The following is a 21,738-nucleotide window of genomic DNA, read 5'->3' on the forward strand; positions in this document are numbered from 1 at the left end:
TTTTCACTTGCGAATACGCAATTGTTAAACTTTTTGTGGGAGATGATTTGAAAATGTCAAAAATCATAAGTATCCCTATGCGACCGGGAGATTTTGAGATTTTTACAATGAAACAAACAGGTGATGAAATAATTGACCCAAAGAACCAATGCTGATAGAAAAACCGTTGTATTGCTTTGAGTAGGAGAACTCGGACGGGTTACTGAAAGACATTACAAAAAAAAACAGCCAGTTGACCGGTATAATCACCCAATCAAAGCGTGAAATGCCACTGTTTAATGACAACGATCACAAAGTTATCACATTTACTGTAACTAGGGAAACAGAGGACCATTCGACTCTATGCACGAAAAGAGTAGCAGGACAAAACTAATTTTTTCAGTTTATCAAATTCATTCTTTATAGATTCTAAATTTAATTGCCTCGTGATATTTGTAGGCCTCGCGCATGGCTTGGCTAACAGGATAAAAATTTTGAACTCAACCAAACATTTGCTGAGTTTGTTTTCCCACAAGCCGTCTGCTTTGTAGTCAATTTGAGCGTTGCTTTCAGTGCTATAAGCATTATCTTCGCAAAAATGTCTCTCTTTTCGGGATTGTAATAGGAGTACTGCTTTGGTTTCGGGAACTCATAAGCGGACCGCAATGAAGGGTTGACATCCCAAACATAAGCGTACCGCAATTACTCCCACACTTTTTACTTAGGCAGAGCTGGCTATTGCCTTGGAGAAACATTTTAATGCGCTGAATGGTGCCTTTTCCAACAATCCGGTGCTAGATTTCTCCAACGCTAATTGCTCTGAAGCCAGAGTTTTTGGTGAGGGGTATAAAAGGACAAGCGGTGTACGCTGCTGAATTTCCTTGGGGCCTAATCTGATAGCACTTTCAGATTTTTTTTTTCGCAAAATTGATTGACCTCTTTTTGAAGAAGTTATCAAAGGACTAGATCTTAATCTTAGGATAAGGTACCAATAGTATAGATGAAGAGAAAGCAGAAAGCCAGGATCCCAGTGGATGCTAATTCTTGGAAATTATATAGCCGAAAAAGAAGGCTAGAGAAGGAGAAAATTCATCGTAGAGAGCAGCGAAGATAAATATCGTGACTATATGAAAAGAAGAAAAGAAGTGCGCAACGCAAATGCGCAACGTTGTTGATTGATTGAAAACAACAGTTTTGCTTAATCGAAGTTGAAGCCAAAAGTATTTTGGAGTTACGTTAACCAGAAACCAGAACACGGGAGGCGATTATTTGCCTGGAAAAAGAGGCTGAAGAAATGACCAAAACATACACAGAGAAGATTGTTTGAAATTCAATTTTTTTCTATTAAACAGTTGCTTTTTCACTATGGAACTAAACGGATCTCAACATATTGAGAGAAAAAATGCAAAATCGACGACACTGCATTCACAGAAACGGAGGTACTGAAAGAGTTAGAAAATATTGACACTCTAATTTGCGTATATGTCTTTTTGCAGAAGTTGCTAAATTATTTAGATCAATCACTGGCGAACACGATCAAAGAATACCTATAGTTCATTAAATTTTTTGACTAACTATGCTTTTTTGCAACTAATATCTGAACAGTTTTTCGATGTATCCTAACTATATCCTATTAGGTTTCAACTCACAAAAAGGCTAGTACTGGCCTTATCAACGACGAAGAGTCAAACGGAACGAGTCTACAACTTGGACAATGATGAAAAACTATCTGGAGTTGAATCAAAAAAAGACCTTGGTGTACACAAAACCCAAAAGCTAACCTTCGACTTTAATATAACATCAAAAAAAGGAATTCAATCATTGCGGTGATCAAGAAAAACTTTCAGGTGATGAAAGAAGTCTCCATAAGCTATACTTGGCACTTTTTTGGCCACACTTTCATTTGCTAAAGAATTCTGGTGTCCACTACTGAAAAAACACGTAACTCTTATAGAGAATGTACAACGTCAATTAACCCGCACGGTGGGAGATATCAGAAGAAAGAACGGGTCTTTCCCATTATGGTCCCTCATGAAACTATATCTCTTCAAAATGTTGTTATTTTTATGATTGGGGCAGTTTAGAATTACCATTAGCTGGGGAGGGGCTATAATGGGAAATACCCGAAAGAACTACAAGAGAGACTCAAGCTGCCAATATTAAACTATCGCAGGAAGGAAGCTAAGATGACACAAATCTACAAGACACTGATAGAGAAGTACGACGGAAAGGTGATAAATGGTTTCTTGGGGACCAATTTTAGAGATGCAAGGGGAAATCAGTGCAAAATTTTTCACTAAAAGGCCAGGACCTGAACTGCAGAAGAACTAGTTTACATTGAAGGCACCAAATCAGTGGAATCAGTTACCAGATGAAGTGGTGTCAAGAGAATCACTGGACTGTTTCAAAGCAACACTTGGTAAACACTGGGCCCCTCAGAAGTACGACAGCATTGAGTTGTTAGGAGTGAAATGGAGCTCACCGAAGAACTGATCAACAGAGGCGTGAGCCTGTCAATCACAATCGTCAGACTTAAACTTTGAAGCTGGTCAATTCGTCTCAATTTGTTTCCGTCCTAATTTGACTGACCGTGGCTGCCATGGGTTTTCATGTTTGATTTACTAATTGCTCTAAAACGAAGTTTGTAGCAATTTTATTATTCCTGTCGTTTTTTTGCTTGACTGATTTTTTGTCTGACCTATTTGATTTTTCATCTTCAAACACGTGATAAACAGGTTGGGCCTATTGGACTTTAAGTGCTCTTAGATCCTGTTCAGCTCTGTTCTGGAGATTTAAACGTATGGATTGATGGGCGGTGCTTAGAGATTGAAGATCCCTCCACTGTTGACCCCTCACTTTTGCCCTCCATGCGCTGTTACACCCAACCCCCTGTTGTTTCCACCTCCACAGCGCCCGGTGACCCTCCCTCCGTGTCTAGCAAATGACGTCTAACCGCTTGCTACATACACAAGTTTTTTCAAGCTTAATGAAAGTTTTTGATATTTATATTATTTATGTTTTTTCTTATTTGAGTTTTGTCAGCCCTAGGTGTCAGAGAATCTCCTCTAGTGGGGTTTTAATAATAGTTACCGCATAGTTTCTGGTGGTAATGGAATGGTTACGACATTTCAACAGTACGAATTTTTATCATTTTTTTTTCAAAACGTGCAATATTTTTGTTTTCAATTGTTTCGAAAGTATTTTTCTTTTCTCAGGACATTTCGGACCCAGGGGCCACAAAATTTTCTAATGGGTTTGATATAAAACGACTGACATTTTTTTGGCATGGAAAAGTTTTCAACTTTTTGGCATCGAAAATTTTTGCCAATTTTTTGGTAAAACTTCCAACTTTTTTCTCATAGTTTTTGAATTCTATTGTAATTCATTAGAATACTCTCAAGCTTAAAAATCTCAACCAGGACTGGATGACGTGTCACTTTCATAGATTTTAAATGTAATAGAATGATTTCAAGATTTCAATATCACAAAATTAAGCAATTTCTTTAAAATATTAGCAATTTTTTCAAGGTTTTTTTTGTAATGTTTTAGATTTTTTAAATTTTTTTGGCATCAATGGTCACGGACCTCCTCCAGTGTTTGATAATAAACTGCTACATAGTTTCTAGAGCTATTGGAATGTTGTTCTATTTTTATTTTACGCAATTTTTTGTGATTTTTGGAGAAAATTTAACTTTTTTCATTGTCGGAAAATTATTATCAAGTTTATGGATCCCAATGAGCCAATGAAACTAATTCAAACACGGATACTGGATCATCTCCTGAGATAAAGAAATGGTTTTGGAGATAAAATTATCTTGAATTTTAGCAAGATTTGTTTAAATTTGCAAAAGTGTTCCAACTGAGTATAAGGATTATTACTGGCCAACAAAATTTATCAGGCCTTGCAAATGGGTTACTTGGCAACACTCCAGAGACAAAAACTGGTTTCGAATTTTTACATGAAAACTGAAACCTTTTCTTTTAAACTTTGCTTTTTTCAATTTTTGTTTGGTTTATTACTAAAATCGGCCAGAAAACTAGAGATTGCAGAGTCGAATCCCGTCATGGAAAAATGTTCTAGCTCTCTCTCTTTCTCTCTCTCTCTCTCTCTCTCTCTCTCTCTTTGTGTGTGTGTGTGTGTGTCTCTCTGTCGGATAAGGTTTCTATCTGTCACTTTCTCGTTCATATTTTATCTCTCTCTCTCACGCATTTAATATATATATATATATATATATATATATATATATATATTAAATATATATATATATATATATATATATATTTATATATAAATAATTATATACATATATATATATATATTTATATATATATATATATATATATATATATATATATATATTTTATGTTGATGCCGCATTTCAGCTGCTGTTATGTGGCGTCATGTCACCATCTATTACCCTCATTAGCGCTGATTTATAGCGGAATTGTTTTCATCTCAATTGAGTTAAAAATCAGCTTTTAGGAAATAATTTTTAATTTCTCTCAAAAGCAATTTGTTGCAAATATATAAATCCGGGTCTCTCCCAATATAGCCCTCCCAGCTGCGTCTTCACATAACTCATAGCCCCCTCTCCCAATCAATGTAATCATACCATAATGGGGGCTTTAGTTTCATGGGGGGCTATAATGGGAAAGACCCATTAATCCTCTTTGCCTCTGTAATGCAGATTTTTGCTTCGCCGTTTTTTCGTCTGACCCAATTGAGTTTTGTTCTTCAGAATCGAAATAAAAAGTTAGCAACCATTGGCAACAAGTTTTGGAGAACTATACTTATGGTGTGAAAGGCGGCTCCTAAAAATTGATCACACAACCCACCCATCCCCCCATCATCAGCACCCCCGCCCTCCCCAAACCACTTTTGCAACCCCGCTCCCTGCTGCGGTGCACCAACGCTGTCCTCACCTTACGTCCCTTCAATTAGGCTAATGCTGGCCTCGTGGGGAGCTACTGTCGAAACCCACCGTTCATTTGAGAGCAGTTCGGCCGACGCTAGTTCGCTTATGTTTTAAATTGCCGCCGCCGCTGATTTTCTCTTCAACTACAGAGGGGTAGTAAATTCAACCGTTCTTTGCTTCTTACCGGAAGCTCGTTTATTTCTGGGAAGAAGATGTGTTCACTTTTGTTGTTCTTAAGTTTAGCAAGTGTCTGGATACCATTCAACTGGATATACATAGGAAGTAATGGCAGCATAGCAACAAGCAGGGCTCTGACAAGTGAGCAGTGCTTCTGGTTATGAAGAAGGAGGTCCCTGGTTCGAATCCCGGGTTTGTAACTGTTTATGCACTCAAAGAAAATTTGGTCTACGCTACAGCAAATTAAAAATAAAGAATTGCCAATTAAAAACTTTCTTTCGAACTTATTCGAACTATGAGTTCATCGTCAGGTTACAAAAAACATGAGGCTAAAATGAAAAACCAGAAATTAAAATGCAAATCACTAAAATCCACACATTCAAGTAAATTGAAAACGAATTTTCATATATCTACCGTCGTATTTTAGAAAATTTTACATCTGAGTTTATATATGTTTTCGATTTGATGTAGCAGGTGCATATCGGCATGTTTTTTTTATTAAAAACCATATAAATTACCTAAAACTTACTTCTTTTTGTTCAAATGTAAAGTCGAAATTTTTTTGCTTTGTAACGTGTCTCTCTTTCAAATATGGAATTTCATCTCCAGACTAAGCTTTCAGTGTCAATTCTCGTGTTTGGTATTCGTCGCGCGTGTTGATGGCCGGTTTCAATATTCTCTTATAAATTGCCTCTAGTTTCATTAACTTAGATTTGTTGCCGTACTGGTCTAATATCTTCCACTGGAAAGCTGTTTTATCAATGTTGCACTCAATTGCGTGAATTCCCATCAGTGAGTCGGCCTGGGCATGATATGCAACCATTGGGGTAATATTTTGGCATGTCTGACCAACATAGATGGATTTGCATCCATTACAAGTGCGTTCATAAACCACTAGGGATTTGAGATCATTATCGAAGCTAGACTTACTGCTAGGTAAAAATGTCTTAAGTTTCCGAGTGTTGAAAGTGGTCTGTTGGGGATGAATTTTGTTAAGCTTCTTTTTGTAAAAGAAACCGTTTTATCAAATTGAAATTACTTCCGATATTTAATACAAACTTTTTCGAACTTTACGTTCATCTTCAGGTTAAAACTGTTTTACAAATTGTTAAAAGATAAAATAAATATGTATTTACATATGTCTGAGACCACACTTAGAACAATTCTAGGAACTATTCTAAAGAAGTCAATCGAAAAGTTTTTCATATGTACAATTTTTTGGCCTATTTACAACTAATATTTACATCCCTTATCAATTTATTTGAAAACATGCCTATTCCGTTTTTTTTTATTTTGGCAATGTTTTTGTATTTTTAGGGTTATTCCGAATTCGCCCTAAATTTAAGTATCCCTCTTGTGGCAAATTTCGTTGTGTCATGCACTAAATGTTTTTTTCCCTATGTATCCTCATCTATTCAAATTTATAATTTGAACTAATATTTTAAAGTGAGTTCCCGCCCCCTATATTCATCGCGTGTGTTTAGTGCCGGCTTCAGCTTGCTGATGTATATAGCTTCGATAATCATTAGTTTTTCTACCGTCAGAAAGGCGTCCAGAAATTTCCATTCAATGTCATTCGTGTCACCACGACATTCAACCAGATTTTGACCCACCTGTGAATCGTTCTTTTGATGTTCTGTTATCCTTGTGGTAACATGCAGGCTTGTTTGCCAAACATAGATGGATCCGCATCCATTACATTTAATCTCATATACCACGTGGGATTTCAGGTCTCTATCGAAAGATAATTTCAGGGTGGGGAGGCATGATCTTGATTTCCGCGTTGTAAAAACACTTTGCAGTTCGAATAATTCCTTCAATTTGTTTCCAAATTTTAGTAAGGTTGCCTCTGTATTGTACAAAAATAGTTGGCTTATCATAAGATCTAATCTTGCTTTTTTGATGTTGTTCTCAATTGGTCTTTACCGCCACTTATTATCTTTTCTAGAGTCTGGTTCACTACTTTTTGGACCAATCTTCTGGATATTGATTTTTGGTCCAGCAAGTTTTGTTCTTTTCAAGAGCCTGATCGAAGGCCAACCAATTAGAGGTTGCATTAAAAACCCTATGAACCGTGTCTGGATTCACATTGTTCTTATGCTGAAGTGGTGCACAGCTGCGAAAATTCAGTAACATTCCAGTCTCAGTTGGTTTTTGATACCAATGACATGATATTATTTTTGCTGCTCACATTTACGTTAATGTCAAGAAAAGCCGAATTCCCTTCCATCTTATCTTTTTCTAATGTAAATTGCAGGTTGTTGTGTAAAGAATTTGCAAATTTTAAATACTCGTCCGGTTCGCCACGAACCGTGCAGATAATATTATCCACATACCTTTTAAACAATTTCATCTCCTCATAACTTGCGCCCGGTAGTTTGTGCAATAAGTACAAATCCAAACAACATCCTCCATTATGGCGTATTCCTCATTCAATATCTTTTGGCATCTTGCATGAAACCAGTTTTTGCATGACTCACATTCTACTCCTCTTCCTCGGAAAGTCGCTCTCAGGTTACAGTCTTTGCACTTCCCGTTTTGGTCGGATATGGAAATATTTTCCTTGAGCTCTGGTTTTCGCTGTGATGCCTCAAACGATTTCATCCACACGTTTGCTAGTGTTATAGCCAGGGATGCACTCATAGCCAGACCATCTGATTGTACGTACCAAATTCGATTACATTTGAAATGAACATTCGTCAACGCAAGCTTTAGCAAACTTTTCATGGCGGATCTTGGGATATCTGGAGCTAAGTTGCTTGAATAGAGTTCTCTTAGAGCAATTTCTATAGCCTCTCCAACCTGAACGTTGGTGTACAAACTTTTAACGTCAAGAGATAATATCTGCTCGTTATCTTTAAGAGTGAGAGACTCTAAGGCCTTTCTAGCATCTTCAATGTTTGCGCCCGGTAGTTTCTGGAAAAATTGTGTCAGAAATCTGTTTAAGTTTTCGTAGCTGCTACCAGGTATCGAAAGAACAGGTTGGAGAGGCGTATGGTTTTTATGTACCTTTGCCAGGCCATAGAGCCTCGCTGGTTGTGAACCTGTTGACCTGAGTCTTTGATAAATTTTGTCACTAGTTTTCCCTTGCTTCATTAATTGTTGCAGGTTTTTATTGATCTGTTTTTCATTTTTGATGACAATATCATCTTTTGCTCCATTGATTTTTGAAACTGATCTGAGTTCAGCACCGCATCAAGTTTTTCCATGTACGTTGACTTCTTCATCATACAGAAACCGCAGCCTTTGTCAAATGGTACCGCCTGCAAATCATTGGCTATTAGGTAATCATGCACCTTTTTGACCCCTCTATCCATTGAGGTTTCGCGTACATTTTTTGCATACCATTTTTCGGACGCCTCAATTTCACAAAGCTTCTCACCCTCAGTGTTATTCTCGCGTAACTCACGTACAAGTTTGTCTACGTCTGCAAGGAAGTGCACCTAATTAAATTTGTCTCTCACAGGGTGTTTAGGTGCCAATGATAAGATGTCAAGTACAAACTTTGGAAGTTCACGGCCATCCATTATCAGAACATTACTATGGGAGCAATTCCGCAGTGGTCTATCCTGTCTCTCTGACAGTTTATCAAGTTTCTCATTAAGTCCCTTTTCAACCATTGCGGAGTGATTCCTCATTTCACGCCTAATGCTGCCAACAACGAATGGAATCAGTTCTGGTCTCAACTTCTCCCTAAAATTACTCCTTTCTGTCTCAAATTTTTCCTTGAACATTTTACGGCCTTTTTTCGTACGGTTTATTCCCTGTTTCAGGAGCTTTATTTGAAAACTGTGCACAACTTGTTCAGAAAAAATTTCATTTATAGGAGCGCGAAACCTCAAAAAATCCGGAATTATATCATTTTTGAGGCATTGTTTTAAAAACTCAATTTGGTGAGTGCAGCTAGTGACCTTATTTAGAGTTTTCAAGTAATCAAGATAAAGTTTGTAACAGTTTGATCTTTTTAAAATATACCTGAGCCACCTCTTTGGTAGCAGCAACCACATACCTCAAAGAAGCTCAAGGACAGGTAGAAACTAAACCCGATTGTTCTGGAGTTCCTCCCCATTCTGTGTCTGTTGCACCTTCCTTGCCTTGGCTCTCGCTTTCCTCTGCCTTTTGCCTCAGTTCTTGCCTTTTCCTTTCTTGAGCATCCCTCTTAAATTGTACTGATGGCGTAGTACTGTCTCCAGGGTCTCAATCTCCAGCCCAACCTCCTGATGCAACTGGGAAAACTTTCCTGGCTGCGTCTTCTTTACAAATTCATTAAAAATTCGGTGGCCACACGGTGTCCGCAATTGCGAGTGGTGCTCAATTGTGCGTTGGTTATACATTTAGGTAACTGTAATTTCAATTATGGTTCCCACGATTTCATCCAAATGTTCGCCAAAATCACTGCCAAGGACGCACCCATTGCCAACCCGTCTCTCTGACAGTACTAACTTTCATTGCAATTGAAATGGACGTTTGAGACGGCTAATTCAAGCAGACGTTTCCTTGTTGTTCTAGGTATGTCTGGTTTATCGTCCCTAGTATAAAGCGATCCCAGGGCAATGTTAATGGTTTCCTTTACGGGAACGTTGGTGTATAAACTTTTTACATCTAATGATAGGATTTGTTCGTCTGCAAGTTTTATTTGCTCCAGAGTGTCGTGCGTTATTGGTGTTAGTTTTTATGTTTGCTCGTTCAATCTTTTGGAAAAAAGGTGTTAGAAACTCGTTAAGGTTATGGTAACAACTTCCCCGGATAGAGCGAACAGGTCTCGGAGGGGTTTCTTTTTTGTGTACATTAGCTAATCCATACAACCTTGTTTGTTGTTCTCCGGTGGACCTTAAAGCCTCGTAAACGTTAAACGGCGTCTTCTGTTTTCCCCTCATATCCAAAAATTCTTTGTTTAGTTCTTTTCATTTGTCATTACGAGGTTATCAAAACTCTTTTCAAAATTTCTGAACTGGTTGCAATCTAGTACCTTTTTCCAGTTTTTATGCGTTTGTGCTGTTTTTCTGCGTATTTTTTCATTGATTGTATCCTTTGGTAAGAGGATCCCTTGTGAGAGCTCTCCTGTTGGCTTATAAACTGGCATGACATATATGTAGATGTGGAAATTAAAATCCTTGGAAAATGATATGTGCAAATTAAAAAACGAGGGTGCAGACCACCTGTGAGTATCGAAACGGTGACAAAGCACCTGATATCGAAACGGAAGGGGTAAACACAGCTGGGAGACTACAGCGTGCTCCACCAGGAACCGGCACGTGAAATCAATTCATTGCACATTGTCCTTCACCATCAAGGAAACCTGAAAGCTCTGCTCAAAAAAGGAAAAGGAAGAACCTCGGAAAAGTTAAGACTGGTAGAAAGAGCACAAAACGAGAGTGTAGCTCTTGAACAATAGGGCTTCTTTGCCCCCTTTCCTTGAGCGAGCTTGCGTGATGTGTGAATTTCTACCACAACCTTGGCTCAGATATATTCTCAGACACAACAACTGCTTAAAACAATTCCTAAATTATGTAAATTCTTCAAATAAACTGTTAAACTGTATATATCGATTAGAATTTTTGAAAAACTGTAATAACAATAATACCATTTCGGATTTTTTGAGGTTCCGAATTCCCGAAAGCGAAGATTTTTCAGATCAAGCGGCAAGCGGTGCACAGCTTTCAGATTAAGCTCTTAAGAAAAAAAATAAAAGGCGCGCAACAAGGCCGTGATTGTTCGGGAAAAACTTGGAGAGGATAGGGGCATTCTCAGGAAAGAGGCGAAAAAAGAACTATTAACTTCAATTGTGTACAGCATTAGAAAGGAAATGAGAGATCTTTCCGAATTGCTTAGTAAGAGACTTAATGACAAGTTAGCAAAGCTGTCTGAGAGACAAGACAAGCCTTTGCGTAATGGATCTCATAATAATGTTGTAACATTGGACGATGTTGAACAGCCGAAATTTGTCCTGGACGTTTTATCGTTAGGTCCAAAGCATCCGGTCAGGGACAAATTTAATGAAGTGCACTTCCTTGCGGATGTAGACAGATTAGTTCGGGAGTTAAGGGAGAACAACACTGATGGTGAAAAGTTAGGTGAAATAGAATCGTCTGCCAAATGGTACGCCAAGAATGTACGTGAGACACCAATGGATAGAGGGGTTAAAAAAGCTAACGTTTTTCTGAAAGATCAAAAACTACTAGCTGTAATTTTCATAAAGGTTGCGGTTTTTGTGTTATGAAACAGACAACATACTTGGATAAGCTAAATGAAATCCTGAGCTCCAGTCAGTTTGAGTCTCATAATGGAGAAAGTGATGATCTAACAAAAAGAACGGAAAAACTGATAAATAGCAGTTTGCATCAATTAATGAAACAGGGAGAGATAAGTGAAAAAATTTATCACAGGCTCAGGACAACTGGATCGCAACCGGCCAGGCTTTATGGACTTGCTAAGGTACATAAAATTGGTACGCCGCTTCGGCCTGTTCTGTCAATATCCGTTAGCAGTTACGAGAGCCTTAATAAATTTCTCTCTCCCTTTTTCGAGAATTTACCAGGTGCAAATATTGAGACTAACTCGAAAGATGCCAGAGCAGCTCTAGAGGCTACCAAATTTGATGAAGATGAGCTAGTGTTATCTCTCGATGTAAAAAGCTTATACACCAATGTACCTGTTGAGGAGGCAAATGAAATTGGGCTTAAAGAACTGTACTCCAGTGAAGAGGTACCTGAGATTCCGAGGTCAGCTATGAAGGGCCTTGTGAGACTAGCCGTAACGAATGTTCACTTTAAGTGTAACAAAATGTGGCACACTCAATCGGACGTTTCAGAAATGGGTGCTTCGCTGGCGGTAAATTTGGCAAATTTGTGGATGAAATACTTTGAAAAATCTTTGAGGAAACCAAAAGAGGGAAGGGAGATCAAAACTCCTGACACAAAGGTGGTATGCATTGACTGTAACCGACGCTTGATTTTCCGAGGGAAAGGAGTTGAGTGCAAATCATGCAAAAACTGGTTTCATGAAAAATGCCAAGCTATCACTGACACAGAATATAAGACCATACAGGAAATTGTTTGGATCTGTTCCTATTGTGCACAAGAAGGTAGAAAATTGGACACACTGGAATTCAAATTATTCAAGAGGTATGTGGATGACATAGTGTGCACGATAAAGGGGAACCCTCTAGATTACCTTGAGTATGCAAATTGTTTTCACAGGACCTTACAATTCACTCTAGAGACACCACGCGGAAGTGGAGACCTGGCATTCCTAGATCTAAACATAAACCGAAACGAAGATAGAAAAATCAGCTGTCATTGGTATCAAAAATCAACTGATACCGGCATAATTCTAATTTTACGTAGTTGTGTACCGTTACAACATAAGAGAAATGTGATTCATGGGACTGTGCATAGGATTTTTAATGCGACCAGTGACTGGCAATCCGTTGATGTAGCTCTTAAGAAAAACCAAGAGATCTGGACTGATAATCAATACCCAACGGAGTTGTCCTCCAGTATTGTTAATGAGAAGTTGGATAAAATAGTCACGAAAGAAAAGGTCACAGCAAAACCATCCCAAAATGAACAACATCTTGAAAAGTTAAAAGTCTTAACAATAGGGAGCCTAACTCTAGGTTTTTTGTTCAATACGGAGGAAATATCACGCAAAATTTTGCAAGTAGACTGAAAAAATTGTGTGATATTCAAATCATTTTCACAACAAGAAAGCTAAGAACTTGCTTGCCCACCCTGAAATCACCTTTTGATAAGAATCTGAAATCCCATGTGGTATTTAAAGTTACATGTAATGGATGCAGTTCCATCAATTTTGGCCAAACCAGCCAACATGTTACCACTAGAATTTCAGAGCATCAAAAGAAGGATTCACCTGTTGGACAACACCTTGTTGAATTTTGTGGTACAACGCATAACGTAAAATGGGAGATTCTTGATGCATGTCGCGGGGTTGAAAAACTATTGACGATAGAAGCGATCTACATCAAAAAGCTGAAACCGCAATTAAATACGCGCGATGAGAATCGGGGGCGGGAATTGACATTGAAGTACTAGTTCAAATACAAAAATTTGACTTTTGAAAATCAAAAAATATTCTGGTACATGTTAATTCGAAATTTTGTCAACCCCAAAAAGTAAAAAATAAAAACAGATAGGAATGAAAGTAAAAATCCCTTTTCAGGAATAGAAAGCATTATACGCGGGATTTTCATAAAATCTGGAATAAAAAACGGATTGGTTTTAGTGTAATAAGTGTAAGTAAAATGTTGTAAATGTGATTTTAACTGTAAATAATTCCAAAAATTCGATGTTACTTTAACTCCTTTCTTAGGATTATAGTCAAAGACGAGTTTATATACTTTGTAATTGATTTCATTTAATTTTTTAAACCTGACGATGAACGCAATGTTCGAAAACGTTCGTTTTAGTTAATCAATTTAAGTTTTAATTGACAATTACTTCTCTGCATCTTTACCAGTTCTAGCCATACACCGACTGTAGTTGTACCAGAAGGAGGAAAGTCACTAATTTGAAGAAATCTAGATAATTTCTTGATGCAAAAACAACTCGTTATTGCTTTAACGGGACAACAGTGATTGATTGACAACAGAAACAGTGTCCCCACGCTGTGGCTGTGAATTCTCTATAACAACAACAATGATATCCGATCGTTCCTTGAATTGACGCAATATACTTCAGTATGCACGTCAATAGTGCTGTTGATACCTTTTTAAAAATAATTTTGCACTAAAAAGATAACTGAAAAGTTTCTATTCAGTCAGCTTTTGGAGCTGACAGAATGTGAATATTTGCAGTCTGCACGCAACTTTGATGAATGACCAAAGATGTTTTTTTTCAGAAGGCTAAAATGGATCCCACACACATTCTGCTTCTGGAGCAGTTTGTCGGGTTGCTAAAGCAGAAACCAGAGATAATACACGAACCCAATCTCAGATTTTTTAAAGATTACCTGATAAAGTAATTTTGCCTCAACGTAATTTTGTAACAAAATAAGATAGATACTTGTCATACATTTATTTTAGCCTTGGCGCCACCTTGCCTCCAAAGCCAGAACCACCAGGACAAGAAGCTCCAAAAGTAAGATATGCTGATTTGTGAATATATATTTTTAGCAGCCATTCGTTGAAATAGCCTGACTAAGGTTTTATCACGTATACTCTGTAAACTTCCGCAGACAGCAAATTTTGGTTCATCAAAAATTGAGATGACAATCATTGCATTCATTAATTGAGTAATACTGGGCACTCCCCTTTTCTGAATCAGTTTTATTAGTAAGGAACCGAAAAAACGAATTTTCATATACTAAGGGTTTATTGAAAATGCCCCTCCCCAACACTGGGTGTATCTGGGCTGGTACGAGGCCCTCCCGGCACTACGTCTTCATATTTCATTTCGTATTGTTTAAATCTATCAATAAATTGATAATATATACAAACATCAGCTGAGAAAAAATTAAAACAGACAGCATTAGAAAACAAACAACTGATGGCGAAAGTAGATGAGACAATTAACTTCCCTTCTTCAACCACAGCTCCCAACTGCATCAACAACTTTGCGCCGCCTAAGTGTCCTTGAGCCGCGAATGTAGAGGATGGAAATCCTTAGGAGAGCAAAGGTGATTTTTGTCCTTAGATATGATATGATGGCGGCGTAGCCGCCAGTCATACACGACCACACTGCACAGAATAATCCGCCTTCCTTGCTCATTTCCCTCATATCATTCACCATGGCGCAGATGCAGAAAATTTGCCGCACCACAAGCAAGTTGTGGATAGGCAGTCACACACTACTGCTAATATTTTTCTTTTTATGATACAGATGCAACTAGGGTACCAGTTAAAAATGGCAATAAGCGCCTGTATCCCGACAAAATTAACTGCGAATTGCAGCTCTGTGCGACAGCTACAACAACAACATGTCAGCGTAGCTGTCCTCTTTTCGCGTAGAGAGCTTTGATGCCTGTTGTTTCAACGCTGTTGAAGCTGATGGGCCCGCTCTACCAGTGCATGCCAAGTCTAGTGGACAAAATGTTGCTTTCCCAACATCAATTATTCTTTGTTCATATATGTTCTTTTTAATAGATTCATATTACTTGTAGGCCTCGCTGCTGCTTTCAGGGCGACTTTTTGGCAGCGGGTTGAAATTTTTTGCATCAAAATATGTTTTGTTGAACCTGTATTGCCAAAGTCCGTTGCCCGTGATATCTAATCTTGTATCGACATCAGTTGAAGTTGATATAAGAATTTAAGAGCAAAGGTTTCCCCTTGCAAAGGCTGAAGATGAGGTTCGATCTCGACATCATGGCAGACATCGCTTAGCAAGTTTGCAAAAGAATTGCGAATTTCATTATGTCTCATGTGGGTGTATCCGCATTTTGGACAGTGGAGGGCATGTGCCACAGTGAAGTTTCAATTGCTTGCACATATTGATGACATCTTTATTGGGTCCCAAACATAGCGCAGGGCAATGACATCACGAAACTCGCTTTTTATTAGGTATGAGTGAAGGTGAAACCAACATTGGCATTGTGGCTTCATCCGTTTATCTTTGCCGCACCACAAGCAAGTTGTGGATAGGCAGTCACACACTACTGCTAATATTTTTCTTATTATGATACAGATGCGACTAGGGTACCAGTTAAAAATGGCAATAAGCGCCTGTATCCCGACAAAATTAAATGCGAATTGCAGCTGTGCGACAGCTACAACAGCAACATGTCAGCGTAGCTGTCCTCTTTTCGCGTAGAGAGCTTTGATGCCTGTTGTTTCAACGCTGTTGAAGCTGATGGGCCCGCTCTACCAGTGCATGCCAAGTCTAGTGGACAAAATGTTGCTTTTCCAACATCAATTATTCTTTGTTCATATAGGTTCTTTTTAATAGATTCATATTACTTGTAGGCCTCGCTGCTGCTTTCAGGGCGACTTTTTGGCAGCGGGTTGAGATTTTTTTCATCAAAATATGTTTTGTTGAACCTGTATTGCCAAAGTCCGTTGCCCGTGATATCTAATCTTGTATCGACATCAGTTGAAGTTGATATAAGAATTTAAGAGCAAAGGTTTCCCCTTGCAAAGGCTGAAGATGAGGTTCGATCTCGACATCATGGCAGACATCGCTTAGCAAGTTTGCAAAGGAATCGCGAAGTTCATTATGTCTCATGTGGGTGTATCCGCATTTTGGACAGTGGAGGGCATGTGCCACAGTGAAGTTTCAATTGCATGCACATAGTGATGACATCTTTATTGGGTCCCAAACATAGCGAAGGGCAATGACATCACGAAACTCGCTTTTTATTAGGTATGAGTGAACGTGAAACCAACATTGGCATTGTGGCTTCATCCGTTTATCTTTGGCGAAGTTCAAAGGTATCGAAAATTTTGAAGAAATTACAGCACAAGAAATATTAAATCGAAATCAAAACACAGCGGACTGAAATTGAAACATCACTTTATATAGAATGCATTGATTATGAGGAATTTCATTCCTCCCATGATTGGAAGGAATATTTGAATGATATAAAATAATGCTATAATTCTATTGGATGAAACCCCTTAATGTTGTATTCCTCCTGATTGAAGTTTATTAAAAGAGTTGGAAAGAGTAAAAAACAGTTAGTTGAATATAAGGCTTTGAACCCGCATTTTACTCTGAAGATACTAGAGGTAAAACAAAATAATAATATAGAAAGCAGCACTTTATAATATGGTGACAAGGTTCTAAAGCCTTCTCTTTTAAATCGGAAAACAAAATTCAATTGGAAAACTAATCTCAAAACTAATTCCTTTCCATTCAAACTTATTTTTTGAAAAATCTTTGACTTTTACAAATTCTACTTTGAAGTACACATTGCACTTTGCTTTCCCTAGAAAAATACTTTTTTTAATATGACCACACCACCACCACCCACGAGTGCACCTCATATTCAACTCAAACCTTTTGGCGGTACACCAAAAGAAAACTGGAATCAGTTCGAAAGTTTGTTTCGCGCAAGCCTAGCAGTAGCAAGAATTCCAACTGCGGATAGCCAACAGTGTCGATATCTCCATCTTCACCTTTGGGGTACAGCTTTGAGTTTCTATCTGGGCTTGACCCAAGCTCAACAAGACGACCTAGAACAGTCTTTGCGATGCTTAAGGAATCGGTATGCAGGAGCAGATAAACGGCGCAACTTCGAATTCGAATTGAACAACAGGAAATTTGATCCAGCGAAAGAAGACGCAGATGATTTTTTGACAGATTTGCAGATGTTGGCTGAACTATCAATTGTAGATGTACCCGCATCGACAGGAGTAGCAGCAATTGACAGATCAGATGAGCGCACCAGAAAGGTTAGAGAACAGTTCATTCAAGGCATGCCCTTTAAATACAAAAAAGCTTTGCTGAAAGAAGACGAGGATTCTAATGTCACAGACCTTTGCAAAATAATCAAACGCCGACTTCGCGCAGACAAACTGCAACCCGAAGTAGAACCATTAACAGCGTTTAATGAAATTGAAATTTCTCAGAACTCAACATCCGATTTGATGAATGCAATAGCTCAAATTGAAGCTAAACAAGATCAATTGCAGCAACAATTTGTACAACAAAATCAACAAAACTATGATTCACAGAACTATAATCAAAGCCAACATTTTTGGAATCCACAAAATAATTATCCGAGACAAACCCAAGGGAATTCGAACTACAACACTTGAGGAGCGTATCGAGGTAAAGGCTACACACGAGGAGGCATTCAGAATCAATCTCGAAACCGATCGCAAACACCAGGACGCATCATTTGCCGTCAGTGTGGAAAAGCAGGACATATGCAAAAAGACTGTTGGCATAGACAACCGCCAAACAGGGGAGCAAATCTGCCTTTCCGCCAATCAAAAAACTAGTTTCGCCGCCACAGCAATCCCTACAAACCGTCGATGTAAGCATGAACTCCGACGAAGAAACTTTATCACTTTTTCTAATCCCTATTCATTTTAATCGCCTTTTATATAAAGCGATAGTAGATACTGGCGCTTTCGCCAGTGGCATGCCTCTTCATATTTTTGAAAAAATTGCAGAAAACACCAAAAATGTGAGAGAGAAGCTTCCAGCTCCTCCTTCAAAAGCAGTAGTAGCAACAAAAGAAGTAACAATACTTTTTCAAGCAAAAATTCGATTCACGTTAGGACCATTTAATCTCGAAGATAGATTTATGATTTTCAAATCCCTTAACGGAGTAATCCTAGGTGCCACTTTCTTCAACGCATATAATGTGACCATTAACTGTAGAAAACGAATACTTCAATTCCCAGATTTCACCTTCGAGCTTAATCATATCTATGAACAAGAGTCAACGAAAAGAGTGAACACAAAACATCACTATCAAATTATTATAGCAGAAGATGCAACTGTTGAAGCACAAAAGGCGCAAACAGTTCGTTGTCAACCAATAATCACAAATGAGCATCTATCAGATAGCGCTTGCGGCGTATTTGAACCGTCCCGCCGCTTCGAAACAAAATCTGGATTAGTCTTCAGTAACGCCCTTGTGCAGGCTGTTACGAACAACAACCTCTTCCTATTTGTCATCAATATTATTGATGCGCCAGTCCACCTAAAAGCAGGAACAAAAATTGGTGAGTTCACTGTCTTAACAGCTGAGCAAGCATCTTATATTATGCCTCTAGAGCCTGAACTTCTCAAAAACTACACAAAGCGCAAGCAGCAGCTAATTCTAAATTGTATTGAGATGGAAAAACAAATATAACCAGCCTCCTGATAAACAAATTAACAAATTCTGGTTCCCTACGCCTGAGACATGTAATGACCCAGAAAAACTTTTTGGACTTGAAAAACGCATATACAATTCACTGATTGAATTCAAAAAAGCAGAGTCATTGGACCCCAAACAAGATGAAGAAAGTCGAAAACAATTCATCGAAAGCTTCAATTGGACAGAGTCTGTACTGGACAAAAAGTCGAAAAAACTATTAGAAGATCTCCTCGTCGATTATAACAAAATTTTTGCGAGACACAGACTGAATATCGGAGTTAACGACTTTCTAATAAAATTAACACCGGAGCATAACCGTCCTGTATATACTCAAAGTCCGCCAACTCCAACCCATTTGAAAGAAGAGCTCCTACTCGAATTAGCATTGCTACAATATTACGGCATAATAACTACCCTGCCATTTTCAAAATATTCTTCACCTATATTTGCGCAACGAAAACCATCTGGAAAACTCAGATTACTAATAGATCTTCGAAGAATAAACCATCTGCTCAGAAATGATTATCATCAAACCATTTTCCCGATCCCAACCCTGATGGATGCCAGTTCCCACTTCGCAGGCAAAAATTTGTTCTGCAAGTTGGACGGAAGTCAGGGATACTTTACATTAGGCATAGCAGACCAACAATCTGTACAACTTCTAGCGTTCAAATTTGCCAGTCGAACCTGGGCGTTTTTACGACTTGCTCAAGGCCTCAGTAGATTAGTAAGTGCATTCAGCTCTTTTATGAGGGAAACTCTAGACTCAGTGATTACCGCAGACAAATGTACACAATACGTAGACGACATTGCAACAGCAGCTTTCACAGTTGAAGAAATGATTGAGAATCTGAGAGCTGTCTTTGAATGTCTAGAAAAATCAGGATTGAACTTATCTACTGAAAAATGCCAATTTGAAGTAACGCGTATAGTATTTTTGGGAAAGACTATATCGGGCGAAGGAATATCACCCATTGAATGGAAGATAGAAAAATTCCTCAGAAGCTTAAAAATGCCCACAAACACAAAACAAACAAAACGCATGATCGGATTCTTCCAATTCTACAAAGAGTTCATTCCGGAACTAGCAGAGAAATTACTGCCCTTCTACCAACTTCTCAGGAACGAAACTGATTTCAAAACGACAGATGAGCATAAAGAAATTCTCCATACACTCAAAACCAATCTCAAACACGCATGTACACTGAGCCTCCGTTTGCCTAGAAAAAATGACCAATATGTCATTATGGCAGATGCTTCATTCTATGCAGCAGGGTACGTTCTAATGATAAAAGATTACTGCCAGACTGAGAATCAATTTCAATACGCACCAGTGTTTTGGTTCACGAATTTTCCCTCCCTCCTTAAGCTGTCAATCTACGCGAAGGAGTTCGTGGCAGTTCATTACGCTTTGGACACTTTTGGTCACATTGTCTGGGGAGCAACCCAACCCATACTCATTCTGACTGACAACCGAGCATTGACACGCTTCTTTCAAGCTAAAACAGTACCATCCCCTCTTTGGACAGCAGTTGATCATGTGCTCAGTTTTAATTTTGTTCTGGGACACGTCCCTGGAAAAACCAATTTAGCTGCGGACTATCTCTCGCGGATTCACATAAACCCAGAAGAAAAAATGCAACTGCGCATTGCTGAAAAACTACCAGTCCATAAAATTGATGTTGATGTTTTATCTAAAACACCGGACAACTCATTTCTTTCCCTCACTTCATCGAGTAACCCTGATATTAAATCAAAATAGCAAAATTTAGAAGGTAGAAGCTGGGGAGGCATGTACGATGTCGAACCAATACAAGTAAACAGCGTTGTGATGGAAAACCCTGTTGACGACTTTGACCTGCCGGATCGATGTACACCAGTTGACTTAGCGAACGAACAGCAACAGGATAGTAACATTCGAGTAGTCTTTCAAAGGATTCAAACTAATCAGTACCCCACCGACCGATCATATACCTATCATTCGACCTGACGAAGTACTTGAAGCAGTCACCAAGATTAACAATACAACAAGGCGTACTCTACAGAAAATTCTTCGACCAGACAGGACGAGTGGAACTCTTGCAGTATTGCGTACCTCAACAACTGCGAGCCGAAGTTCTTTACAGAGTACATAATAGTCCCTATCGAGGTCACCTTGGAATCTCGATTACTATCAAAGAGTTTCGAAGGAGATTCTACTTTCCTGGATTCTCTGAAGTGATAACCGACTACATCAAAAACTGTCTCACATGTCTTCAACACAAACCAGCTCCCACATCAGCCCTCCGACCACCTTTGCAACCAATATCAGCGACCCAAATCTTTCCCGAGGATATGTTACAGATAGATCTTGTAGGCAAACTGCCCGGCAAAATATATTGCTATATTCTAACGGACATAGATGTCTTTTCCAAATACATGTTTGCTGTTCCCCTACGGAAAACTGATGCTTACTCAGTCTGCAAAGCATTGGTTTCAATTATACTAAAACATTCGTACATTCCCACAATGCTAGAAATGGACCTCGGCACGGCATTCACATCTCAACTGCTGAGGGAGCTGTGCAAAACGCTACAAATAGAACTGAAACACGCTACAATCAAACACGCACAAACAATAGGACTACTTGAAAGGAACCACGGCCCCCTCAAACAATTTCTAAAAATGCACAGAAACTCATACGGTGAGAGTTGGCACAACCATTTGGACCTCGCAATTTTCGTTCATGATACAACATACAATGCATCGATCGGATGCACACCGTCCGATGTTTCACGGAAGACCACCTAACACGCCGCTAGACTTGCGGTTCCATAACAGACAATTCAGAACATACAAGCCAAGCTTCGAGAGTCTGAGACAGTTACAAGACGCAACCCCAGAGCAATTCGCGAAAGTA

General features: G+C 38.7%; 1 protein-coding gene across 1 annotated transcript in view; it reads left to right on the forward strand.

The window, feature by feature from the left end:
- LOC142350878 (hsc70-interacting protein-like) overlaps positions 1–21,738 on the forward strand; it is a 79,553-nt gene that overhangs the window by 35,676 nt on the left and 22,139 nt on the right. The window contains exons 2-3 of the mRNA XM_075402862.1: positions 13,930–14,050; positions 14,116–14,170. Coding sequence (XP_075258977.1) covers positions 13,941–14,050; positions 14,116–14,170 — 165 coding nt within the window. The 5' untranslated portion in view covers positions 13,930–13,940. The remainder of the gene's footprint in view (positions 1–13,929; positions 14,051–14,115; positions 14,171–21,738) is intronic.

This window comes from Convolutriloba macropyga, chromosome 12 (genome assembly GCF_964194025.1).
Source record: "Convolutriloba macropyga chromosome 12, txConMacr16.3, whole genome shotgun sequence".
Lineage (NCBI taxonomy): Eukaryota > Metazoa > Xenacoelomorpha > Acoela > Convolutidae > Convolutriloba > Convolutriloba macropyga.